Raw genomic sequence first — 21186 nt, forward strand, 5'->3', positions numbered from 1 at the left:
ACCCCGTCATCCCTGCCACGGGATCCCCTTCATCTTCAGGATAGCTGCTGTGCCCTGAAGCCGAGATGACTTCTCCCCAAACCCCCTCCTCTGGCAAGCACTAGGCAGCAAGAGACCTCTCCAGTGACATTGGGAAGCAGCCACCGCCATGTTTGCTATGCTCTGAAGGTCCAGGGCAGGGCGTGCCCTGGTCACCCACTCCAGCTCCCCCAGATCTCCCCTGAAGCTCGCCGAGTTCCGAGGCAGGTATGCGATCAGCTCCATGGTGAAGGATGCTGGCTTGTCCAGGAGCTCAGCCCAACCTAGGCTGGAGGTCGGGGGAGTCCTACGCAGGTCCCAGTTCATCCTTCCCCAAGTCCATGGGCAGCTCTCCTTCCCATTGCCAGCCTGAGCAGCCTAGAGCGACTCACGCCTAAGCCCAGATGCGGGGGCCACAGCCTGCCCATGAGTCTCCGCACTTGCACCAGGTCTGACCCCTAGAGCAAAGCCTTCTTCTGTACCCTTTGTAATGATGCTGCTTCTCTGATGAAAGCCCAAAGGATACTCTCTTCATTTTAGTCCTTGTCAGTACTGAAGCTTAGTTTAGTTATAATATGCCCTTTTCTTTCTCACCACCCTACCTGGGAAGATCCTGGAAGGCTAAGATCCAGTTCATCTTTTCATGGCTGCATCTGCAGGGCCTGGAACAGAATCTGGCACGGGGCGGTGCTCAGGGGTTACTGAGGGGTGGACTAGCTACCGTTAACTGGCAGGACTTGGGGAATAAGAAGGTGCTGGAGACATAAAAGGATGAGAGGCCATTAAACACTGGCCACACACCTACTATATGTCCAGCACCGAGGGGACCCTGCCCTTCTGTCTCAAACTGCATCCCACCCAAAGCTGTCTCCCACCCCAATAGCATCCCCCCTCACTGCCCACCTCTTCCAAAGAATGGCCACAGCCCCCTACCTCTTGACTCTTGGTTCTCACCTTATGCTCACAGAAGTGGCCATACCTGAGGTCACCAGTGTCAGGAGACCACCAAGCCCTGGATCTCCTCTGACGATGCTGACCACCATCTTTTCCTGGTCTGGTCCTGCGGCTTCTGCTCCCACCTCTCCGAGCATGCCTGGTCTTCCCATTGCCTGTTACCCAGATTCTGTCCTCAGCCTCCTCTCCCTTCTCTTCCTCACTCCACGTGTCTCTCTGTGGCCCCAGCACCCAGCCCCAGCCTAGGCAAGACCATCCCCCCATCATCTGACCCATCACCACCAAGGTCATAAACTTGAACCTTCACATCCCAGTTCAAGAAGTGTCCTGACGCCCCCATGTCCAATGGCCTGGGAGAGTTGTGACCTGACACGGTGTATGGACCCAGAAACACCAAGTGCTTGTGGCCAATTTTAAGTGTATCCTTTTTATTATCAAGTACTAGTCCCAGCCCGCCTCGATGACTTGGAGCCCACTGAGCTAGGTGAACAGACCCTTGGGGAGAGACAGGAATGCCTAAAGCCTAAAGCCATGCACCAGGTGAGTGATCCCCGCTCAGCACTGGTCACCCACAGCACCCTGCTTCATGCACAGCCTTCAGCAGGTGGGTAAGACTTAATAAACACCTACTGAATTAGCGTGTGAATGGGTTGGGCTGGGGGAGGGTAAGCGCTGATTCAAACCCCAAGGCAGGAGATCAGAGCGCTTGATGGGAGACCAATGCTCCCCTTCATGCATGAACACAGGACGTCAGGAATCTGAAAGGAGAGCACCCAGGGATGGTGGCCGAGACTCCGTGGGGGACACTGGTGTGGGCGAAGTCTTCACCCTCAGCTTGTAAGACTCCTTGCGAGGCCCTGAGTGGTTAGACCCAGGGGAGGACCAACCAGTCTCAGGCCACTCTGACACCAAGTCACAGCCAGCCCACAAGGAATGTTCCCTGGATCTCCAGCCAGCAGCACCTCTGCCTTTGCAGGGGGAGCGTCTGCAGAGCCGTAGAGCTCCTGGCCTCACTCTTGCACCCATGTGGTGTCTGACGTGTTGCAATGACCTAGTGTCCATCATCCAAGCAGGTACTCCTATCTCCCTTTCACAGATAAGGAAACGGAGGCTCAGAGAGGGTAAGTGACTTACTTGCCCAAGAGCTAACAAAGAGGTTTGGTGGGATCTGCAGCCAGGCCCGTCTGGCTGGAACCTCACCCTTCCCACTCCAGGCTGCTATCTTCTGAAGACAGCGGAAGTCCGGACCCAGTTGCGGTGCACCCGAGAAGCGCACAGGCGAGGCTGGGTCAGGCGGCCGGGGCGCACTTCTGGTGTTCCGCATCCGGACCATCTGTGCACGACTGGTGTTGAATAATGCGGACAATCCAGCACGGACTGCGCTGATCAGATGCGCGATGGTGATGGCACATGTTGCCGGGGTGGGTGGGGGGTGTCGCAGGAACATGTTAACACCCGTATCAGCCCATTTACACAAGCTGGATTATCAACCCAAATAGTTGCCATCCAGCAAGAATTGGGGCTCTGGAAACGGATGGATTTGACAGGTAGGGAGTAGGGCTGGAGGGGTCAGGGAAGAGTGGGGAACAGAGCCAGGAAAGGCAGCAGAGGGGAGAAATAGGGGCTGGGGAGAGGGGAGAGTTGGTGTGCCAGGGGAGGACACATGCCAGGAACCAGCCAAAGTGTACGAGCCAGTGATTCCCTTTTGACCAGTGATTCAAAGGAATCTCAGGGTGATGATGTTGGCAATAGCGCTACCCAGGGAGCAGCCTCTCACCCCCAAGGCTCCAGTTGGGTGTCAGACCCCTTCTCTCTGCAGTCACAGACCCCTGAACTCACATGCCACCTCACTGTTTGGTTACCTGCCTGCCTCCCAGACCACAAAGAGATTTAAAACCAGGCAGTCTGACCCCAAAGGTCTAATCCCTTACCCACCATTATACTGCTTCGTAGTGGGTGGCTGAATGAATGGATGTTTAGGTGGTTGGGTGGGTGGATGAATGGGTGGAGGGCTAGATGGATGGGGGGAGGGATGGAGGGAGGGAGAGATGATGGATGGAAGGATTTAAAAAAAATAGGAGGATGGGGAAGTGAGAGGTGGTAAGATGTTGCAATGATGGCAGTCATGATCATTTAAAGTCAGAGCCCAAAAGGGATTAGGAGAAAACCGAATCAAGGTCTTGCATAGACCACCGTCCCCAAAGCCCAGAACTCAAGCCATCCTCAGTAGAAGGGCCTGAAAGGACCTATGGGCCTTTGATCCCTAAAGATAAAGACATCCTTCAGCACCCCTGGTCTATACCAGGACATAGGACAGTGCCCAGATAGAGCCGTGCACATCAGCCAGACCTCACACAACTCCAACTGAATTTGATGAGGACTAATATTTGCATACCTACTATGTGCTCAGCACAGTCTTCTGCTGACCAGCTGGCCAGCTGGTTGGCTCCCTCGTTCTGGCTGGCTGGCAGCCTGGGCTTGGCCAGGCGGCTCACAGAGCCCGTATCAGCTTACACAGCAGTTGGTGTTTCCTTCACTGTAAATGCCCTTGTCTCCCTGGATGGAGGGAGAGTGTGATGATGACAGGGGTGGTCAGAATGATTTAGTTTCAGCTCTGATGAGCCCTGCCTGGGGAATTCTCATTGTCATCAGGTGGTGACAGTTTATGGTTGTGAGTATTTGAACAGCTCAGCGCCTTGTTTCGCTAAGCATCATAAAAAATTATTAACCAAGCAGATGAGAGACGAAAGGGACAGACAGCCTGAGCTGTTTGGGGAACGCTTACCCGGGAACTGCTGACCCAGGCAGAGGAAAAATATTGACATGAGTGTGTTCTCAGGGCATCCCAGGTGTTAATTATGGAGGCGACTCCCTGTGGTCCCCCCTCTTGAATCCAAAAGGCCTGAGTCTGTCCCGTCGTGATTATTGTGGTTTTGGGGGGAAATAGCTTATCCTCTAGTGATAATAAGAGTAATGCACCCTTACTGTAAAATATTTAGAGAATTCAGGGAAGTGGGGGGAAAAAGAAGTAAAAATCATCCAATAAGCCTCATCTGAAAGAAAACAGCATTGATCTTTTCTTCCATTCTTATTTTTTCTTCTGCATATTTGCAGTAGCCGAGATGATCATAATAATTACCATAATAACCATATCTTAATATGTGACAGGCATTGTTCTAAGTGCTATCTGTGTATTAATTCATCTAATCCTCCCAACGGCCCTCCGAGGTAGGACGACTAGTAAATACCTGATTTACAGATGAGGAAACTGAGGCACCAAGAGGCTGGCTTGCCTGAGCTCACAGCCACTAAGGGGGCAGAGCTGGCTCCAAACGGTTCCACAACCCTGTTCTATTATGGGTCCAATTTATATTCTCCTTTTCGCCTTGAGCATCCTGACATCCGCACTTTCCCATGTCAGCACACAAACTGCAGAAACATCATTTTTAATGGTTGCTAAATATTCCAAGTGGATGGACTACAGTTTACTTAGTCATCCTCCTATTTTGGATCTCTCTTTCCTGAATGCTGGGTGTTCCTAGGGCATCAGCAGCACAGTGGCGAAAACTACTGGCTCCCCTTCCCGAGAATGAACTCACACACCCACCCCAACACCACCACACAAAGCCGGCCCCAACTCCACACCAAGGACTTGACAGCAGCCACCCCTAAGCCCCCAACTCCCTGCCCCGCCCCGCCCCCCAAACCGAAAGCCTGGAATCAGAACTCTGAGGAGGCTCCCACCGTGGGCCAAATATATCACACAGAGATCCATGCCTGCCAGACAGTGTGGGCAGTGCACCTGTCCCGCCAGCCACCTGGGCAATACACCTCACTGTTTTCTGCCTTATAAACCAGAAACACCGAGCCCAACCCTGCCTACCTCGAATGACAAGTTCTCTGCGAGGATCAGATGACATAATTGCCATAAAAAAGCTTTTGAAACTGGAAAAAAGCTTTACATATGCAAGAGCTTGTTATTATTGTAACATTAATTCAACGACATTCCTGAGGAGCTGCTCCACAGCAGGCATTTGTGTGATGCCCCGGGGAAATAAAGACCCAGAGGAGAGCCCCAGTGCCACCCAAGAGGGAAAAACAGTCTGATGGAGGAGCACAGACCAGCAGGAACACACAGGAAGACAAGTGACGGAACAGAGGAGTCTCAGTGAGGGAGCTAATTCAAGGGGAGGGGTCTCAGGGAAGGCTTCCTGGAGGAAGTGGCGTCTCAGCTGAAACCTGGAGGATGAGCAGGATTAGGCCGGACAGAAAGGGGGTGGCAGACTGAGAGAACAGCCTATGCAAAAGTGCGGGGGCAGAAAAATCATGGCATTCTGGAAAGAAAGCATGACCAGGGCATAGGGGGTTTATAGAGAAGTGGAAAGAGGGCTGGCTTATGGTGTAGACACACCCCCATCTGCTCTCTTAACTGCCAGTGATCCCCTAGCTGCTTAGGGAATGGGGAGGGAGCACACGACCCACTCCCCAGGAAGGCAACTCCACCAGGCACACTGGCAGCTGACAGAGCAGCATCACACACTTTACAGCTGAGAGGCAGCAAGGCATTGTGGGAAGCCCGCCCGCCGCCCCCCCCCCCCCGCGGTGGGGGGAGATGGGTGGGTTGGTCTGTGCTCCCCAGACAGTACAGGGCAGCTCCCCAAGCCTCAGCCCACCCTTGACCCTGCATCCTCCAGGTGGGAATAACTGGTCTGCGGTCTCCCCCTTGGTTCCTGGGGATGGATTGCCGCTTCTTGAAATCTCGATTTCACACCCGTCGGCACAGTAAGGACAGTGCCACTGGCTCTGGGGGCTGCGATGTGTTCCAAGAGGCTGTAGCGTGTAGACCGAGCAGCAGTTCCGCTGGTTCCCAAACACAGTGTCTCATGCGCACACGTGGCAGGCACCCACTTCCCCGAGGTCAGGACTAGGGTTGGGTGATATCTGAAGTCTCTCCAACATTGGTCAGAGGAGTAGATGAGTCCAGGCCCAGACACTAGGGACTGCTGAGCTGACGGGCTCGCAAGTTGGGTCACAGTCCAAGATGCCAGTCCTTCCTGGCTCACATGGCACTCTGGGGAGACCCACGACCCTCAGAGCATCTCAGAAAAGCCCCAGGGTCCCTTTCTGCCAGTGGTAGGAACCTAGTGAGGTTCCAGGGAACCAGAGAAACCACCCGGGGGCTTTCCGGAGGCCTCAGCCAAAAAGCAAGGGGATGAAGGTCCTGCTGTGTGTCTCCAAACAAGACCCTCAACCTTTCTGTTGAGCCCCAGTGTCTTCCCAGTCGCAGGAGGCTTGGGAGCCTGCCAAAGTCCACAGAGAGTTTACGTACTTCCCACGAACATTTATTTTGACACTGCTCTAGATGCTGGGGAGACAGCTGAAAACAAGACATTGCCCTCGGGAAGCTTCTACCCTCTCTTCCACCCTTTTCCCTGTTAAATGGAGCTCATAACATTGCCCATCTCCTGGAGTTCTGAGGAGTAAAAAAATTTATATATGTAAAGAGCTTAGTGCAGGACCTGGTGCTTAGGAAGTGCCCCCCCCAGGGAGGCCTGGGTGGCTCAGTCAGTTAAGCATCTGCTTTTGTTTGGCTCAGGTCACCATCCCGGGATCCCAGCTGGGATCGAGCACCTTGTGCACAGAAACCCCCACCCCCACATGGCTCCCTCCTCAGAGTGGAGTCTGCTTCTCCCTCTCCTCCCTCTACCCCTCCCCACCTCACTCATGCTCTCTCTCTCTCTCTTGCTCTGTCTCAAATAAATAAATAAAATCTTTTTTTTTTTTTAAGTGCCCCCCAAACACAGTTATTAGTAGCAACAGCATCTGTGCCTGGGTTATAAGGATTGGATGAGCTACTGTAAGGACAGCATTTATGGGAACATGGGCAGACAGCAAGTGGGAAAATAAAAACAGCCATTTCCTCAAATGGGAGCTCATATCATCAGCCCATTTGAGAGAGGAGGGACCTGAAGCGTGAGAAGCCAAGTGACTTGCCCACAGTCTCATTTTGGTTAAGTGGAAAAGGGTCTTCAACAGACTCCAGTTCAGGATTCCTCAACCGCAGCACATCCGGGCCTGGCTAATTCTGCATGGTGGGGGCTGGCCTGGGCGCTGTTCAGCAGCATCCCTGGCCTCTGCCCACTAGATGCCAGGAGCTCCAACTCTTCCCCACATTTCAACAACCAGAAATGTCTCCAGACACAGCCAAATGTCGCCTGGAAGGCAAAGTTAGCCCCTGTGGAGAAGCTACTGAGCTCAGATGCAATCCCCACCAGCACTGCCCGAAATGCCTTGTTCAACCACTCCCCAGAGGACGGGCCCTTTCTCAAGCAAACCCCCAGCTTACCAGCCTCTGTCCTTCTGCTCCTCTCCCCTACACCCAGACTGCCTTTCCCACTCCCACCTCCATCTCCAAGGCCCTGCCCAAGCCCACCTGCTTCCTGAATGGCTCCCCCACCTCAGCCCAGAACTCACTGTTTCCTCCCCAGCTCTCCAGCTGGTATCCTAACTAGTCATAAGCATGTCTGGCCTTGCCTGCTCCCTGTCTGTGTGCCCCACCCGCACTCCAGACTGAAGCAACTTGAGGGCAGGGGCTGTGCCTGACTCACCCCTGTGTCCCCAGCACCTCAGAGGGGCTGGTGACACCAGGCGGGCCCCCTGCTCTGTGCACCTGGCGGTCACAGAGGAGACTGGCTCCCAAGCTGACTCCCGGGGGCTGAGAAAAGGTCCTGGGCCTTGGGGAGGCAACGGCGCTATCCCACTCAGGAGGGGTTCAGGATTAAAAGTGGGAGCCAGGCTTGGGCTGTTGCCACCTCCGGTTCCTACTAAGGACTGGCTGAGGACAGGCTGGGCAAACCTCCAGACATTGGTGTCTCCACAGGTGAAATGGGGATGATCTCCAGTGACCCAGATTGATAGGACTGCTGGGAGGGCTCCTCGTCCAGTGCTCGCCCTGGTTCCAGCACAAGGATTCCCCGAGGAAGGTGGGAGAAGGTGGGAACCTTCTGGCCGCGCTCCCGGGGGAGGCTTGACATTTGAAATTCTTGGATCGGGAGGGCAGGGGCTACCCCGCCAACCCGGATAAGGAGAGGCCGCGGGGACCCAGTGGGCGGAGGCGGGCGGGAGGCCGCCCGGGAGGCCGCCAGACGCAGTAAATAATTCACACAGATGAACTGGCGATAAGTGCGGCTTCGCGGGGGATCGAGTTCAGGTCGGAGGAGGCGCAGACCGCGGCAGGGGGCCTGTGGTCTCCGCAGTCTAGGAGGGGAGCGCTAACGCGGCCCCGGCTGCCGGGAAGACGCGGCCCCAGGTGCCGGCTCGGGCGGCTCCCCGCGACGGGCGGGAGCTCCCCGGAACTGCCCCGCGGGGCACGGAGCCCCGCCCGCCGCCTCCGCCCCGCCGTCCCCATGGCAACCGCTGGCCCGGTCCAGGGTTCACTGCCGGCCGGATCCTCAACCTCTCCACCCCCGCCCCAGATGATGGGCCTTCGGGGCTCTGTGCGCCGGGCGCTGGGCGCGGGCCTAGCCCGACCCCCTCCTGATCCTGGAGCGGTTGAAACCGGGGACTCTTGGAGTCGGGCCCCCTAGGGTTCTGTCCCAGCTCCACGACTTCCTGACTGTGCCGGGGCAGGCAGAAGACGCCAAGGCTCTGTGCCTCGGTTTCCCCTATCTGTAAAATGGGGATAATAATCCTAGGAACTATCTCCTTGGGCTGTGAAAATTAAATGAATTAAATGCGAAGAGTGTGGAATGGTTCCTGGTGTACAGTGAGCCCCGCACAAACGTTATTTTCCGCGTGGGGAGAGAGAGACCCAGAGGGGCAAAGACCTGCGGTGAGGTTCACACGCAGCACATTTGGGGTTGGAATAACAAGTCACCAGTCCTTTCTCAAACACCCACCGCGTGGGCTGGCCGTCTGCTCTGGGGGTTCCCCAAGGGTTTCCTAAGCTTCCTGCAACACCAGCCCCCCTTCCCAACTTCTTGAAGCTGCCCTCTCGTCAAAGGGTCATTGTCCAGAGAGTGAGGTCCCTGAAGGCCAGTTCTGTGGCCCCAGTGCCAGCCAAGTCCAATACCCAGCCCGCCCACACCCCTCATCCCTGGCACAGGAGTCTTAAAGGAACAGGGATTTAGTTCATTAATTAGTTCATTTCCACTGCCTCAACACTCTCCCAGACCAAGCCCCCTAAGGCCTTGGCTACCAGCTCTCTGCTTTCCAGGACACCCCTTTCCCTGACAACTTGCTGCCATCTCCGCCTGCCCCTCATCTGCCCAGCCCCCATGGCCATTCAGTTAGGATTTCCCATGGCACATTTCCCAGATCCTTCTCCTCCCTTCGGCCTGTTCTCCTCCCTGACCTCCCTTTCCCTCTGGTGACCCTTTGTCCTCGAACAGCTGTTTCTGGGTCAAGGACCTTCCTCCAGGCCCGAGGGCATGCACAGCCCTGGGTTAAGGACAAACCCTCCAATGTGAGAGGTGACAAGATAAATCAAATCTTCCTCCCAGAATGATGGGGGGGGCTGGTGAGGCCCTGAGGTGGGGCTGTCTTCCCGAGACTTTGGGTTGCACTGAAGAAGCGGCTGGGGCCCATAGGCATGGCCTCTCTGTCCCTGGGGGCCACCCCACCAGCTCGGGCCCAGCTGCCAGGTTTCCCGGGATACAGCCCGGTCCTCGGATTTATTTTTGCATATGGTTTGGGAGAATCTCTGTTGCTGGAATAACGACAACCTTTTTTTTTTTTTCTTTTTGCTTCCCTCCAATAGGCAGATTTTATAAACCAGAGCAGCTGCCTGAGGTTTCCAAGAGAAAATTCTGCACAGTTTCTAACCAGGGTGACAGTTCCCCTCCACAGGAAGTTGCTTTTATTAAGGTTGTTGGGTTTTTGTGTGTGTGGGTTTTTTTGTTGTTTTTTTTTTTAATCTATTTTTTTGTAGGACTCCATCTATCGGTCATCAGGCAGCACCTTGGCCTTATGGACATTTTTGGTTGTTGTTGTTGGTTTTTTTTTTTTCCATTTGCTGGAATTCATGACTACATCTAAACCACAGTAGGCTTGTCCAACACAGGGCAAAGTTGAATGGCCAAAAAGTGGGTCATTCACATGACCTGAGCAGAAGAATCCCAAGTAATTTATGGAGATATTCTCCCAACAGAATAACTCCCCACACCTTAAGTGGGCTACACATGATGATTTCCTTCCAAGGAGGACGGTATGGAAGGAGACAGGAGGGTAAGACACCTGACCAATGCCGCCTCAGTTGAATGATCAAGGTCAATGGCAACAGTGGTAAGTCATGCTCTTGATATGATGTAATGAGGGACAATTTACCTCCGTGCTTCCCAAAACCCATAACCCCAGCTGAATCACCAGAAAATCATCAGATAAACCCCAGTCAAGGGACCATCTACCAAATACCAGTCCTCCATCAAAAACAAGGGAAGTCTGAGAAATTTTGCTGGCCCAGAGGAGCTCAAGGAGATCCAATGACTAATTGGAATGTGGTGTCCCAGGTGGGATCCTGCAACAGAAAAGGGACATTAGGTAAACAAGGAATGAAATCCAAATGAGCAGTGGAGTTTCACTAGTGGTGGTGTACTAGGGTTGGTTCCTGGGTTGCAGAAAATGTACCAAAGTGGGGCATCTGGGTGGCTCAGCCACCTGGGTAGCTCAGGTGAGGCATCTGCCTCCTGCTTTTGGCTCAAATCATGATCTCAGGGTCCCTGGGTGAAGGCCCGAGTTGGACTGCGCTCAGCGATTCTCTCTTCCTTTCCCTCCCCCTCTGCCCTTCCCCTTGCTCGCTCACTCCCTCTCTCAAATAAATAAATAAGTGCACAAAATCTAAAAAAGAAAAATGTACCATAGTAATGTCAGACATTAACAATAGGAGAAACTGAGTCAGGGGTATTGAAAACTCCATGCTATCTACACAACTTTTCTGTGAATCCAAAACTATTCTAAAGTAAAAATTTACCTTTTGGAAAAGTGGGATTCAGGCAACCCCTAAGACCAGGTTCTTTTTGGTTCCCTCTTTTTTGCCTGAAGCAAGGGTCCAGGCTGCGACTTTAGCGGTACCCCAGCCCAACCCCCTTTCCACAGAACTGTCATTCTTTTCAAGCTCAATGAAAACTCCCACTTCCTAATGGCTACATACTTGGTGTTTGGCCCATAGCAGGTGCTAAGTTGATATTTGTGAAAATGAATGGAACTTGAGGACTTGTCAAAGTGATGAAGTCCCAAGGCGCCAGCTCTTGCTTTGTCCTCAGCCAGCCTCCTGCTCCCTCATCAAAAGGAGAAGATCTGAGCAGAGAGCCACACTCTTCCTTTTCTTAGGCAAGAGGTTCAGTACCTGCAAGTCCCCATCCAAGTCCCCATCCGGAGAAGAAAGACTTCTGGCAACATGGTTAGAGGGGTAGACTTCTCCGAACAGGGCCTTTGGAAAACAAGCATTGAGATTTACTTAGGGTTGAATTTATCGGGGGTTTTGAGGAGCTGATGACAATAGGTAAGCGGACTCCTCCAAACTGCTCCCAGACTCCACAGTGAAGCCTCCACTGCCCCCTCCGTACCCCCAATGGGTACTTCTACAAAGACGCTTCGTACAACAAGATCTGTTTTCCAGGCTCTAAAAGTCTACTGCCTGGCACATAGTAGGCACTTAATATACATTCATTGGTGGTTACCATTCATTATGCACCAGGCTCTAAGCAGGGGAGAGGTAAGAGTTCCTATTTAATCCTTTAATCCAGTGACATTCGAGTCTCTTTCTTTTAAAACTCAATTTGCCAATTTCTCCCTTAAAGGTGCTTTTGGATATTCCTCCGGACTGTCGACCTGGATGGGCCACAGAAGCAGAATCCAGGGAGATGCATGCTTATTTGCAAGCATTCAGTTAGTGAAGTTTGAACAATGCAGCCCTGGTGGCTGGATGGATGCAGGGAGGCCCTCCCCCACCTTGGACTCGTCATGGCCTTTTCCATATTTATTGCCACCTAACCGGATACTTCAAACATATTCGGCCCTTTGTATAATCCGGTATCTGCCCAGTTCCCAAAGTGCCTTCCCAACAAATGTTTACCCCAATGTTGGAGTATATTTAAAAGATTGATATTCCCTTTTGCTGAATGGAGCTCTCCGGAAAAGCCGACTCTTGTCTTCCCAGGCAGAGGATTCTGCCTTGGCTGACGGGGTGGCCTCCGGCGAGAACATTTTAATACGTCACTTATTAAAGTGGACCCAGAGCCTTGGCAGAAGGCTACCGTGCTCCCCCCATTCCTGGCAGAGGGCAGCTCCAGGCCTTCGCTGACACATCCAAGCACTGCCTCCCTCCTGACCGCTTATGCAGTTGTCTGTTGTGCAGAAGGCAGAGAGCGTAACCTCGAAACAACGAACCAGCTAAAGGGTCTTTAAGGCTGAAGGACAATGGCTGCAGCTGGGACTGAGCTCTGGTGATTCTGCATTGCCCCCCCCTCCCCCCACAACGTCCTGGAACTGAGGCTCTGGGTTCTACTCCTGCTGAGCCGACCAACTAGCACACCGGCCTTATGCAATTTACCTCGCATCTCTGAGCCCTGGTTTCTCCTGCACAATCCGGATAGGAATAAAGCCAGCTTCCTAGGGCTATTGTGAGCCTGGCGTACAGTCAAAGCTCAGCTAGTGTGGTTGTTTTGTGGTCCTTTTAGCCCTTCTGGGGCATCCATTTCTTCACCTACCAGAGAGTTCATCGTTGTGGGTTTCCAGAGTTGCCGGGTGGATTACGGGAGAGAAGAGCTGCACTGTATCGAGCAGCTAAGCAGTAATTACTCCAGGTATGGACCAAGAGGTGTCTTCAGAAAGACTCTTTTCATATGGCTCCCGCCCCTCCTGGCCGACTGAGGCTGAGCAGAAGGTGGGCCCTGCCTCGCACTCCCAGCGTGGCAACCTTCCACTTTCTCACGGGAAAAGCACAAGGGGAAAGAGAGTCAGGCTCTGTGGTGCCTACAAGCCCATCAGCTCCAAAACACTGGGATTCTTTGGGGTTGGCCGGACACAGAGCCAGGTTCAGGAACAGGTCACGCGCCTGGGAAGCTCAAGCTGCCATCCCCCGGGCATCCTGCTGCCACCACCAGCTCCCACTTCCCACCACCAGCCTTCCATTCCCACTAATGGCTCATAGGATGTCCAGCCTCTCTGCTGGGCCCTCCTGAGGCTCAAGGCCTCCACTGCCTGGGAAGGGGGATGAGACATCACCCCCTCCCCCACAGGCCCTCTGGAGCCCCTCTTCCCCACCCCCACTGCCACCACCCTGGGGCCTGTCTTACCTGATGTCTGAGTCACAATCACACTCCTGTCACCATGAGCGGTGTTGTGACTCCCTGGCTGACAGTTTTACAACAAACACATTAAAAACTCCCGGCACTGAGGCTCCTGGATGCAGAACAGCCCCCGGAAAAAAGAAAAAAAAAACTTCTCCAGGCCTTTCTTCAGCCAAAAACCCTTCTCCCAAACCCTCCCCCCACAGCGACCTGCTCCATCACCATTACCTGCCCCCAGAACCCCGCGAGGGACTGAGATTTTGTTTCATAAGGACCCTCTTTGGTGATTGGGGGAAGCCTGAGACCTACCAGGCTGTGTGGGCCCCAGAAGACGGGGCCCATCCCTTACACAGTGACCTGTGAACTCTGCAATGGCCTGTGAACTCCAGAAGCCCAAGGTGCAGGGGAAAGGGTGTCGCTGCTCCTCAGTCCTGCCTTTGAGGACAGATGGCCCCCGGTGAAGCATTCTATGGGCATAGAGCGGCCTGTAAGAGTGCTACAGCCTGCTGGGTGTGGTGGTAAACTTCCCACAACTCCAGGAGGCAGGAGCTGCCTGACCCCCAGCTCACAGATTTGGAAACTGAGGCTTCAAGTAGCAAGGTGACTTGCTCAAATCCATATAGGTAGGACGCGAAGAAGCTGGGATTTTAATCCAAGTCCACCAGCCTCTAAACACTACTCTTTTTAACAAGACTGCCTGCCTCCCAACACACGGGACCTTCATCGCCAGCACCCAAGGGATGGCAGCAACCCAGGGAAGCAGGGAGAGCCCTTTGCAAATCCAAATGGAACAAACTCTCCCTCCGGCGATGGCCCTGTCAGTCTACTGTCTTTCCTGCCATCTGAGCCCAACACCGCCCTGGGGGCCCTCCACACTGCCTTGCTGCCTCCAGGATCAAAGCTACCAGTCCCTCCTTCTGGTCTGCAGCCAGCAGACAAAAGCAAGTCCCCCGACACCAAGGCAGAGACCAGAGAGGAGTGAGACACAGGGACAGTTCTTTTATTTTAAGTTGGAGAAAGAGCCCCGTGTGCTGGTTACAGGTGCGACATCCAGAATATCGAATTAAGAAAAGAGGGAACAGGGAAGGGAAGAAACCTCTTGAGGTCCAAAGTTGCAAACAAAAAGTGGTAAAAGATTTCCTCACGCAAGAGGTGTTTTTTTTTTTTGTTGTTGGTTTTTTTTTTTTTGCAAATACCATGCAAAACAGGCAGCTGGTGTGCCTTAAGAGAACCCCTATAAATAACAGAAAAGACACTCCAAGCATTCCTTTACGTGGACTCAGAGCACAAGGAAAAAGAAAAGAAACCAAAATGCCTTTCGGCATTTCAAGATATTTGGCACTCTTGTGATTACATTTTTTTACAGCCCATTAAAGAGAATAAACTGACACAATATTAGAGAAAAAAAACAGGCTGCTCACACAACAGACTGCAGGAAGAGGTTAGAAAGAGCTCAAGCATTTTTTTTGTTTGTTTTGTTTTGTTTTTCTGGGGTTTTTTCCTGACATATAAAATGTGTCCATTTGCATTAACTTGGGCAAATAGCTTGCAGCAACAAAGAAACACAAGCTTTACAAGTCATTTTAAAATAAAACAAGGATTCTTCCTTTGTATCATTCCTTAGAAAAGTTCTCTTCTTGTTTTAAGCACATTCCTGATAACTTCAAATGATGACCAAAATAAAACATAGTATCTATAGAGATCATCTGCTGATTTTTCATACATCCAAGGATAACAACATAAAAAAATAAAACCGGACAGCATTTCACATCCAAGTGCACAGAATCATTTTTGCAAGATTAAATAGTGTAAACATTGGGAACAGCCAAATCAGTGAAGAATGCCAACACCTCAAAACACCCGGTGTTGCCGCTTCATTATTTAAGTGGTTCAAAATCCAGATCATTGCGCAATATTCACTGTATATAAAAGGAAATGGATATTAATTTTGACAAATAGCTGTACTGAGATTTCTTTTTTATTTCTTTATATGTGTGTATATAGTGATTTTTAAATTTTTAATTTTTTTTTAATTTTTATTTTTGCTGAGGAGCCCAGAGCCTTCTCCTCCTCCTTCTCGCGCCTCGTCTGTCTCCCGGCCTGACACGAGATACAGGTTGTTGATTTCATCGTGGGTAGCAAGCTAGTCATGAATTTCAAAGTGCTTTCTCTTTTCATGCTTTTTGCCAATAACTGTTACCGCCGTTCTTACTCTCCCTTAACTCATTGTCTTTGGGGGAGTTAGACACCAGGAGGTGCCTTGTCTGTCATATTTTTCAGCACGTCATCAATCCTATCATCTTCAATAACCACTGCAAAAAAAGGGGGAGAGAAGGAGACGTGAGCGCGCCTGGGCCTCGCCGGGGGTCTCCGATGTCGCCCGCTACGTCCGGGGACTGGGAAATGCGGGAGGCCGAGGGAGGGGGGTTTTCCTCGTGCGCCAACCTCCTCTGTCTCCGCCGGGGGGGACCCTGTGCCGCTTCCCTTTGAACCGCTTCCCCCCGACCCCAGGCTGAGTCCGGGTTCGGGTCTGAGAAAAGGCGGCGGAAAGGGCGCAAATCCCGCAGGCCCGGCCGCAGCCGAGACGCCGGCCGCAGCCGAGACGCCGACCGGCCGCGTCCTCACCGAACCGCACCTCCCCGGCGCATTTATGGAAAGAAGGCTCGCCGGCAGAAGGCGGAGGGGAGGAGGTGCTAGGGTCCCCGCTCGGGGACCCTCGGGGGTGCCCCGAGCACGGCGCGGGTGTCTAAGGCTCTGGGTACGGAGATGCGGGGAGCAAGGGGGCACGCGGCGGGTCGCGGATCTGGCCTGGCCAGGGCCGGCGACCCCTCCTGCGCGCCCCCTCCGCTCCGCCGGCCGCGGCAGAGGTCAGAGCCTCCCGGCGCTGCCGGCACCCGCCGGCCCCTCCGCCTCTCTCACCGCCTCTACCTAGCCAGCCTCGCCTTCCTCGGTCCCGCCAGCAGTCTCTCGGCGTGGCCGTCACCTGTCGAGGTCTTTGGGTCTCTCTCCGTCTGGGGTGTCGGTCTCCCTCATTGTTTCAGCTGCTTCTCTGTCCTTCTCCGACTGGCGTCCCCGGCTCGCTGTCTCCCGCTCTGGCTCCCTCTCCCGAGCTTTGTCTTGGCCTCTGCCCCTCTCGGTCTCCCCCAATCCACCACCCGCCTCCCCCACCAGCCCCCCATCTCTGCGTCTCAATATCTCCGGGCAGCTATAGGTCCCCTCATTGTCCCCGCGCCTCTGGAGCTCCTCTCCGAGCCTCGCTGCATCCCAGTCTCCCCCCGGTTTTTCCAGCTCCCGCGCCTAGCGCTCGGACTCCGCCACCCCCTCCCCGTGCTAAGTAACAAGGAGAAGCCGTGCGCCCCGAAAGCCCCTAGCCTTCCCCGCGGGAGTGGGGTTCCCCCCAAGCAGTTCTCCACGCCGTCCCTGGGGGAGCCCTGGGACCCCCACCCCCGGGTTATAAAGCGAGTGCAGCTGCACCTACACTGCGCAAAAGGGGAGGGGGGCTAGAAATCGAAAAGCAAACTTTGCCGCGGGTGGGGACCCGAGAATAACCTTCCAGCCCCCGCGGTAGCTCGGGGCCGCCACGCCCCCTGGGTGACCCCAGCGGGAATCAGGCTGAGGGGGAGGGGTTTCTGCGGCCAGCGGGCGCGGGACCCGCAGTGCGGGATCCCCCCAGTTCCGCGCGATGGGATTCCGTTCGGTCGGAACCGGCTCCCGGGTGCTGAAGAGCCCCCACAAACCTCGGCCAGGTCTCGGCGCCCGAGAAAAGGGGCGTCCGGGGAGGGGGCCGCTAACTCACCCCGCTTGCTCCGGCCGATCTGGCCCAGCTTGGGCGGCCGCTTGTTCTGCCCCGCGCCGAAGAAGTTGTTGGTGTCCTGCAGGCGGCAGGAGAAGATCTGGCCCACGTCGCCGCCGTCGCCGTAGGGGCTCAGCTTCTCGTCGCCGTAGGGCAGCACCTCCGACATGGTCGCGTCCGGGGGCTCCGCGGCGGCGCCTCCTCCGCCCGCGTCCCCGCCCGCGGCGGACAGGGTCAGCGGCGCTGGGGCCGGGGGCGGCCGGCCGGGGACCGCCCGCGGGCAGCTGCGGCGGTGGCGCCGGCGAGGGGCCGGGGGGCACCGCGGAGGCGAGAGCGCGCCGCCCGCCCGAGCGATCCTGCGAGCGCCCGGCGCTGCGCTGCGCTACGCTCCGGCTCGGCGCGCGAGTGGCTGCTGCTCCGGCACCGGCGAGCAGGACTCACATCCTCGGCGCGCTCGGGCGCTGGGCGGGGGCCGGGCCGGGCGGGGCCGCGAGCCGGAGTGGGGGGGCGGTGTCCCGGCGAGCCCGCGGGGCGCTGGGCCGAGGAGGGCGCACCCCGGGGAGCCCGGCGGGCCGGTCCTGCGACGAGTGCGGGCGGCGGCCGCGCGGCTTCGGGGAGGCTGACTGGGGAGCGGCGAGCGGCGGGGCGCCGAGGGGCGGAGGGGGAGGGGAGCGAGGGAGGAGGGAGGGCACGGGGGTGGAGGGGAGAGGATGCCCGGAGGGAGGGAGGGGAGAGAGAAACCGGGAGGGAGACGGCGAGAAAAACGGAGGGGAAAGGGAGAGGGAAGCAGGGGAACCGGCAGGGAGAGACGGAGGGGAGGGAGAGAAGAAAGGGGAGGCAGCGACGGGTCCGGCTCGCCGCCGCCGAGGGCGGAGCGGAGAGGCGCGCGGACGGGGCCGGCGGGGAGAGAAAGAGGGTCGAGGAGGGAAGGCGGAGAGTGGGAGCGCGGAGGAGGAGGCTGGGACGGAGAAGCCGGCCCGCGAGCGAGCTGCGAGCGAGAAATGCCGGCCGCTGCGCGGAGGCGAGGCGCGGGGAGGAGGGCGGGAGGAGGGCGGGGACGAGGGGACCCGGGGCCGCGGGGAGAGATCCCTGGAAGCCGCGCGACGTCACCGGGCCGCGCGGGCCGGCTCGGGCCGCGGCTCGCTTCCTGCCCCCGCCCCCGGCCCCCGCCGGCCCGCCTGCGCCCAGGGGCCCCCCGCGAGCCCCGCCCCGGCCCGGCGGCCTCCGGGCGCCTCCTCCCCCCGCGCCCCTCCCGCGGGGTGTTTACCCGGCCCCGAGCCGGTGAGCGCCGGACCTGCCGCCCGCTCGGCCTCGGCAGGGCGCGGGGCACGGGGCGTAGGGCGGGAGGCGGGGGTAGGGGTGGGGGTGGGGCGCGGGCCCAAGACCACACGCCGGGAAGGACAGATGGACGCTGGTCTCCCCCGAGGCCGGACGCTTGGGCGAAAGGTCGGAGGGCGCGAGGGCGACCTGAGGACGCAGCCTCCCGCGCCGGCCTCAAACCAGGAAGCCCCCTTCCCCCGCCACACTGGCGCTCCCCCCTTCACACGTCCGGCGCCCGGCCCCTTGGGCCTCACCCCCTTCCTCCCCCACGGCGATCGCCCTGGAAGGCCCTGCTCCCAAGCCGAGACTCAGAACTCGGGCTCCCGCAGGGCCTCTGGGTGGAGGCGGATGGGGGGGGTGGAGGGGGCAGCCCCGCCTCCCGGAGGAGAGGGGAGTGCCTCATTACGCCGGGCTTGCCCGGGGTGCCGGGCTCTCGGCGTCCACCGCCTCCTCCTCCTCCTCCGGGGACGCCCCGGGCCTGCAGCCCTCTGCCCTGGGGGACCTCCCTGCCAGCAACAGCCTCGAGCCCTGGGGAGACCCTGTGGCTTCTGTGGCGAGGAGCGGGCTCCCGATCCCGGGAGGGAGACTGGGGCAGCCCCCAGAGGCCTGGGAGGCGCTTCTGCCAAGCAGATGGTAACTCCGAGGGGGGAAAGGGACGTGAGGAGGGCTCGTTATCCTCGCCCAAAGCCAACAGCTCTTCCCCTAGAGAGCGCCTTCACTCGGCAGAGCCAGTGCCGAGAGGGGTAACCGTCCCTAGGTCGTGCCACCAGCGAAGGCAGAGCCAGGGAACACATCTAGGTCCCCCCCCCCTCGTGAGGCCTCAGCTGGACCAACCGCTGCCCCAGCACCTGGCCCCACCCCTGGTGAAGGAGCACCCCCAGGTTCACGCTCCCCTTCCATCTGGAATTCCGCGTGGGGGCAGGTGGGAGGGAAAGGAGTGTGGTTTTTAGGACACCACATCTGGTCGAGGGGCCACGAGAGAGGAGCCAGACCAGCCCCCTCTCCCAACTGTGCAAAAGGGACCCCTGCCCAGAAGCCTGGCACCCTGGGGGAGAGCGGAGGAAGGGGGCTGAGAAACCGGAGACAGAGACAGTGGGATGCATGGGATGGGTGGGGAATGGGAGGGGGCCTGGGTTTGAATCCCTATCCTGTCATTGGCTAGCTGTGTGGCTTGGGACAAGTCACGTCCCCTCTCTGAACTTCCATTATCTCAGCTGTAAAATGGGGCATTTGGCTGGCTAGCTGCCTGGATGCCTCACAGGGCTGTTAAAAGAACAAAATGAAATCAGGCTCCTGGTGCTTAATGAGTAGTGAGAAAGAACACTAGCGCTTCATTCATTCCCACTTCTGAGCTGTCAGAGCTGGGAGGATCCCTAAGGGTCGAGGCAGCCCAACCTCATGGACAACGGGGCAACTAAGACCCCGAGACAGAGGCTCAGGGGCCTGCCCCAAATCCCCCAGCGAGTCAGCTGGTCAGTGCCGGTCTGCAGCTTCCCTTTGCTTCCCCTCCACAAGCCGCCCCATTCATGAAGGCTCTGCAGAGTGTCTGCTTTGAGGTTAGCATCAGGCCAAATGCTGGAAGAGAAAACAAAAGCATAACCAGGAGGATGATCGAGTTACAACAAGAAGCTCTTACAAATGTATCCTGCTTTTCTGTTTTCCCCCCAATGCATTTCACATCCATGATTGACCTTGCTTCTCAAAATAAATATCTTCCGAGGTAGAAAGAGGAGACCTCCCATCCCTGTCTAACGATATTCCCAGAAAGGGGATAAGTGCCTTGCCAAGGTCACAGGCTAGTGATGGAGCCAGGAGAAGCCACTCTTGCCAGCTGTAGTTCCAGGTCCTTGTAGGGGACACTCCTCGCAGGGTTGGGACCACCCTACTCATCCAGTTACCTGCAGAGATATGAAGCAATTTACACAATGAGCATGCAGCCCAGTCCCTGCTCTACAGAGGTGAGCACAGCAGCACAGGGAGGGCGGAGGAACCCTGCACACACAGCAAGAGAGAGTAAGAAGATAAACCGGCTTTTAAACCGCATCTGTTTTTAGGTTTTCCTTGCCCTGTTCCAAATAAGGTTAAAGGTGGCTGCATTGCACCTTCCCAGCTCAGTACACACCCCCTTCCTGAAGCACACCCACACACACACCCTCCAGGCACTCAGCACTTGACAGTTAGAAAAGCATTTCCATGACTGTTACACCCTCCCTCAGAGCCTTCCCTTAGCCTTTAGAAGCTGCAGGACTAGGACAGTCAGGCCCATTTTACAGATAAGGTACCTGAAGGTTGACTGGTGTCTTCACTGGTGTCTTCAAGTTCACATGACCGTGCTGCAAGAGCAAGTGTGAATCAGTGTGGTATTTTGTCCACACCTCTACGACTCCCAGCTGTCTCAGTTACAAATACCACAACCATCCTCCCTTCTGTCCAGCCTCCAGTGGGGCATCCCTTTATTCCCGGGGCACTAGACCTGGATGCAGACATAGCCTGGGGATTTGTGCGTTCTCCTCCAAAGCTGAGGGGCTGGCTCTGAGCCAGATGCCCAGGGCTGTGTTGAGGGTTCCAGGGCCAGATGGAGGAGTGGACCAGGCAAGACCGGAGAGGAAGCTGCCCTCCCTGCTACCCATCAAGGAAGACTGGCAATACACGGTCTAGTGCAGTAGCCCCCGGGGTGGGTGGCAGCCTTCCCTGGGGGCACCACATTCAAATCCCTAACCTGGCATTTCCTAATTTCATGATTATTTCACCTCATGGTGCCCCAGTTTTCTCATCTGTCGAATGGGGCTAATAATTATTCCTATTTGGTCAGGA

The 21186-nt window shown here is 56.1% G+C and overlaps 1 protein-coding gene and 1 long non-coding RNA gene across 3 annotated transcripts; both read right to left on the bottom strand.

The window, feature by feature from the left end:
• Window positions 1–9862: 9862 nt before the first annotated feature.
• On the bottom strand, window positions 9863–13414 carry LOC131809698 (uncharacterized). 2 transcript variants are annotated; one of them, XR_009345261.1, is made up of 3 exons: window positions 13266–13414; window positions 11315–11398; window positions 9863–10486 (listed from the first exon to the last, which is right to left on the bottom strand). It is a non-coding gene; the product is annotated as an uncharacterized LOC131809698 (long non-coding RNA). The 2 variants fall into 2 exon arrangements; XR_009345260.1 differs by lacking the exon at window positions 13266–13414 and adding an exon at window positions 12521–13220.
• An 824-nt stretch (window positions 13415–14238) lies between these two features.
• On the bottom strand, window positions 14239–17221 carry CAMK2N1 (calcium/calmodulin dependent protein kinase II inhibitor 1). The gene is made up of 2 exons (XM_059137009.1): window positions 17056–17221; window positions 14239–15571 (listed from the first exon to the last, which is right to left on the bottom strand). The coding sequence occupies exons 1-2, from the start codon at window positions 17219–17221 to the stop codon at window positions 15501–15503; spliced, it is 237 nt and encodes a 78-aa protein (XP_058992992.1). The 3' UTR covers window positions 14239–15500.
• Between the last annotated feature and the right edge of the window lie 3965 nt (window positions 17222–21186).

The sequence above is a fragment of the Mustela lutreola genome, chromosome 10 (genome assembly GCF_030435805.1).
Source record: "Mustela lutreola isolate mMusLut2 chromosome 10, mMusLut2.pri, whole genome shotgun sequence".
Lineage (NCBI taxonomy): Eukaryota > Metazoa > Chordata > Mammalia > Carnivora > Mustelidae > Mustela > Mustela lutreola.

What these genes read in the sequence shown, in the direction of transcription:
- CAMK2N1 (XM_059137009.1), bottom strand. Translation starts at nt 17,221, where the DNA reads ATGTCGGAGGTGCTGCCCTACGGCGACGAGAAGCTGAGCCCCTACGGC. An exon ending in GATCGGCCGGAGCAAGCGGG is followed by an intron (nt 15,572 to 17,055) that starts GTGAGTTAGCGG and finishes CTTTTTTTGCAG; the next exon opens with TGGTTATTGAAGATGATAGG.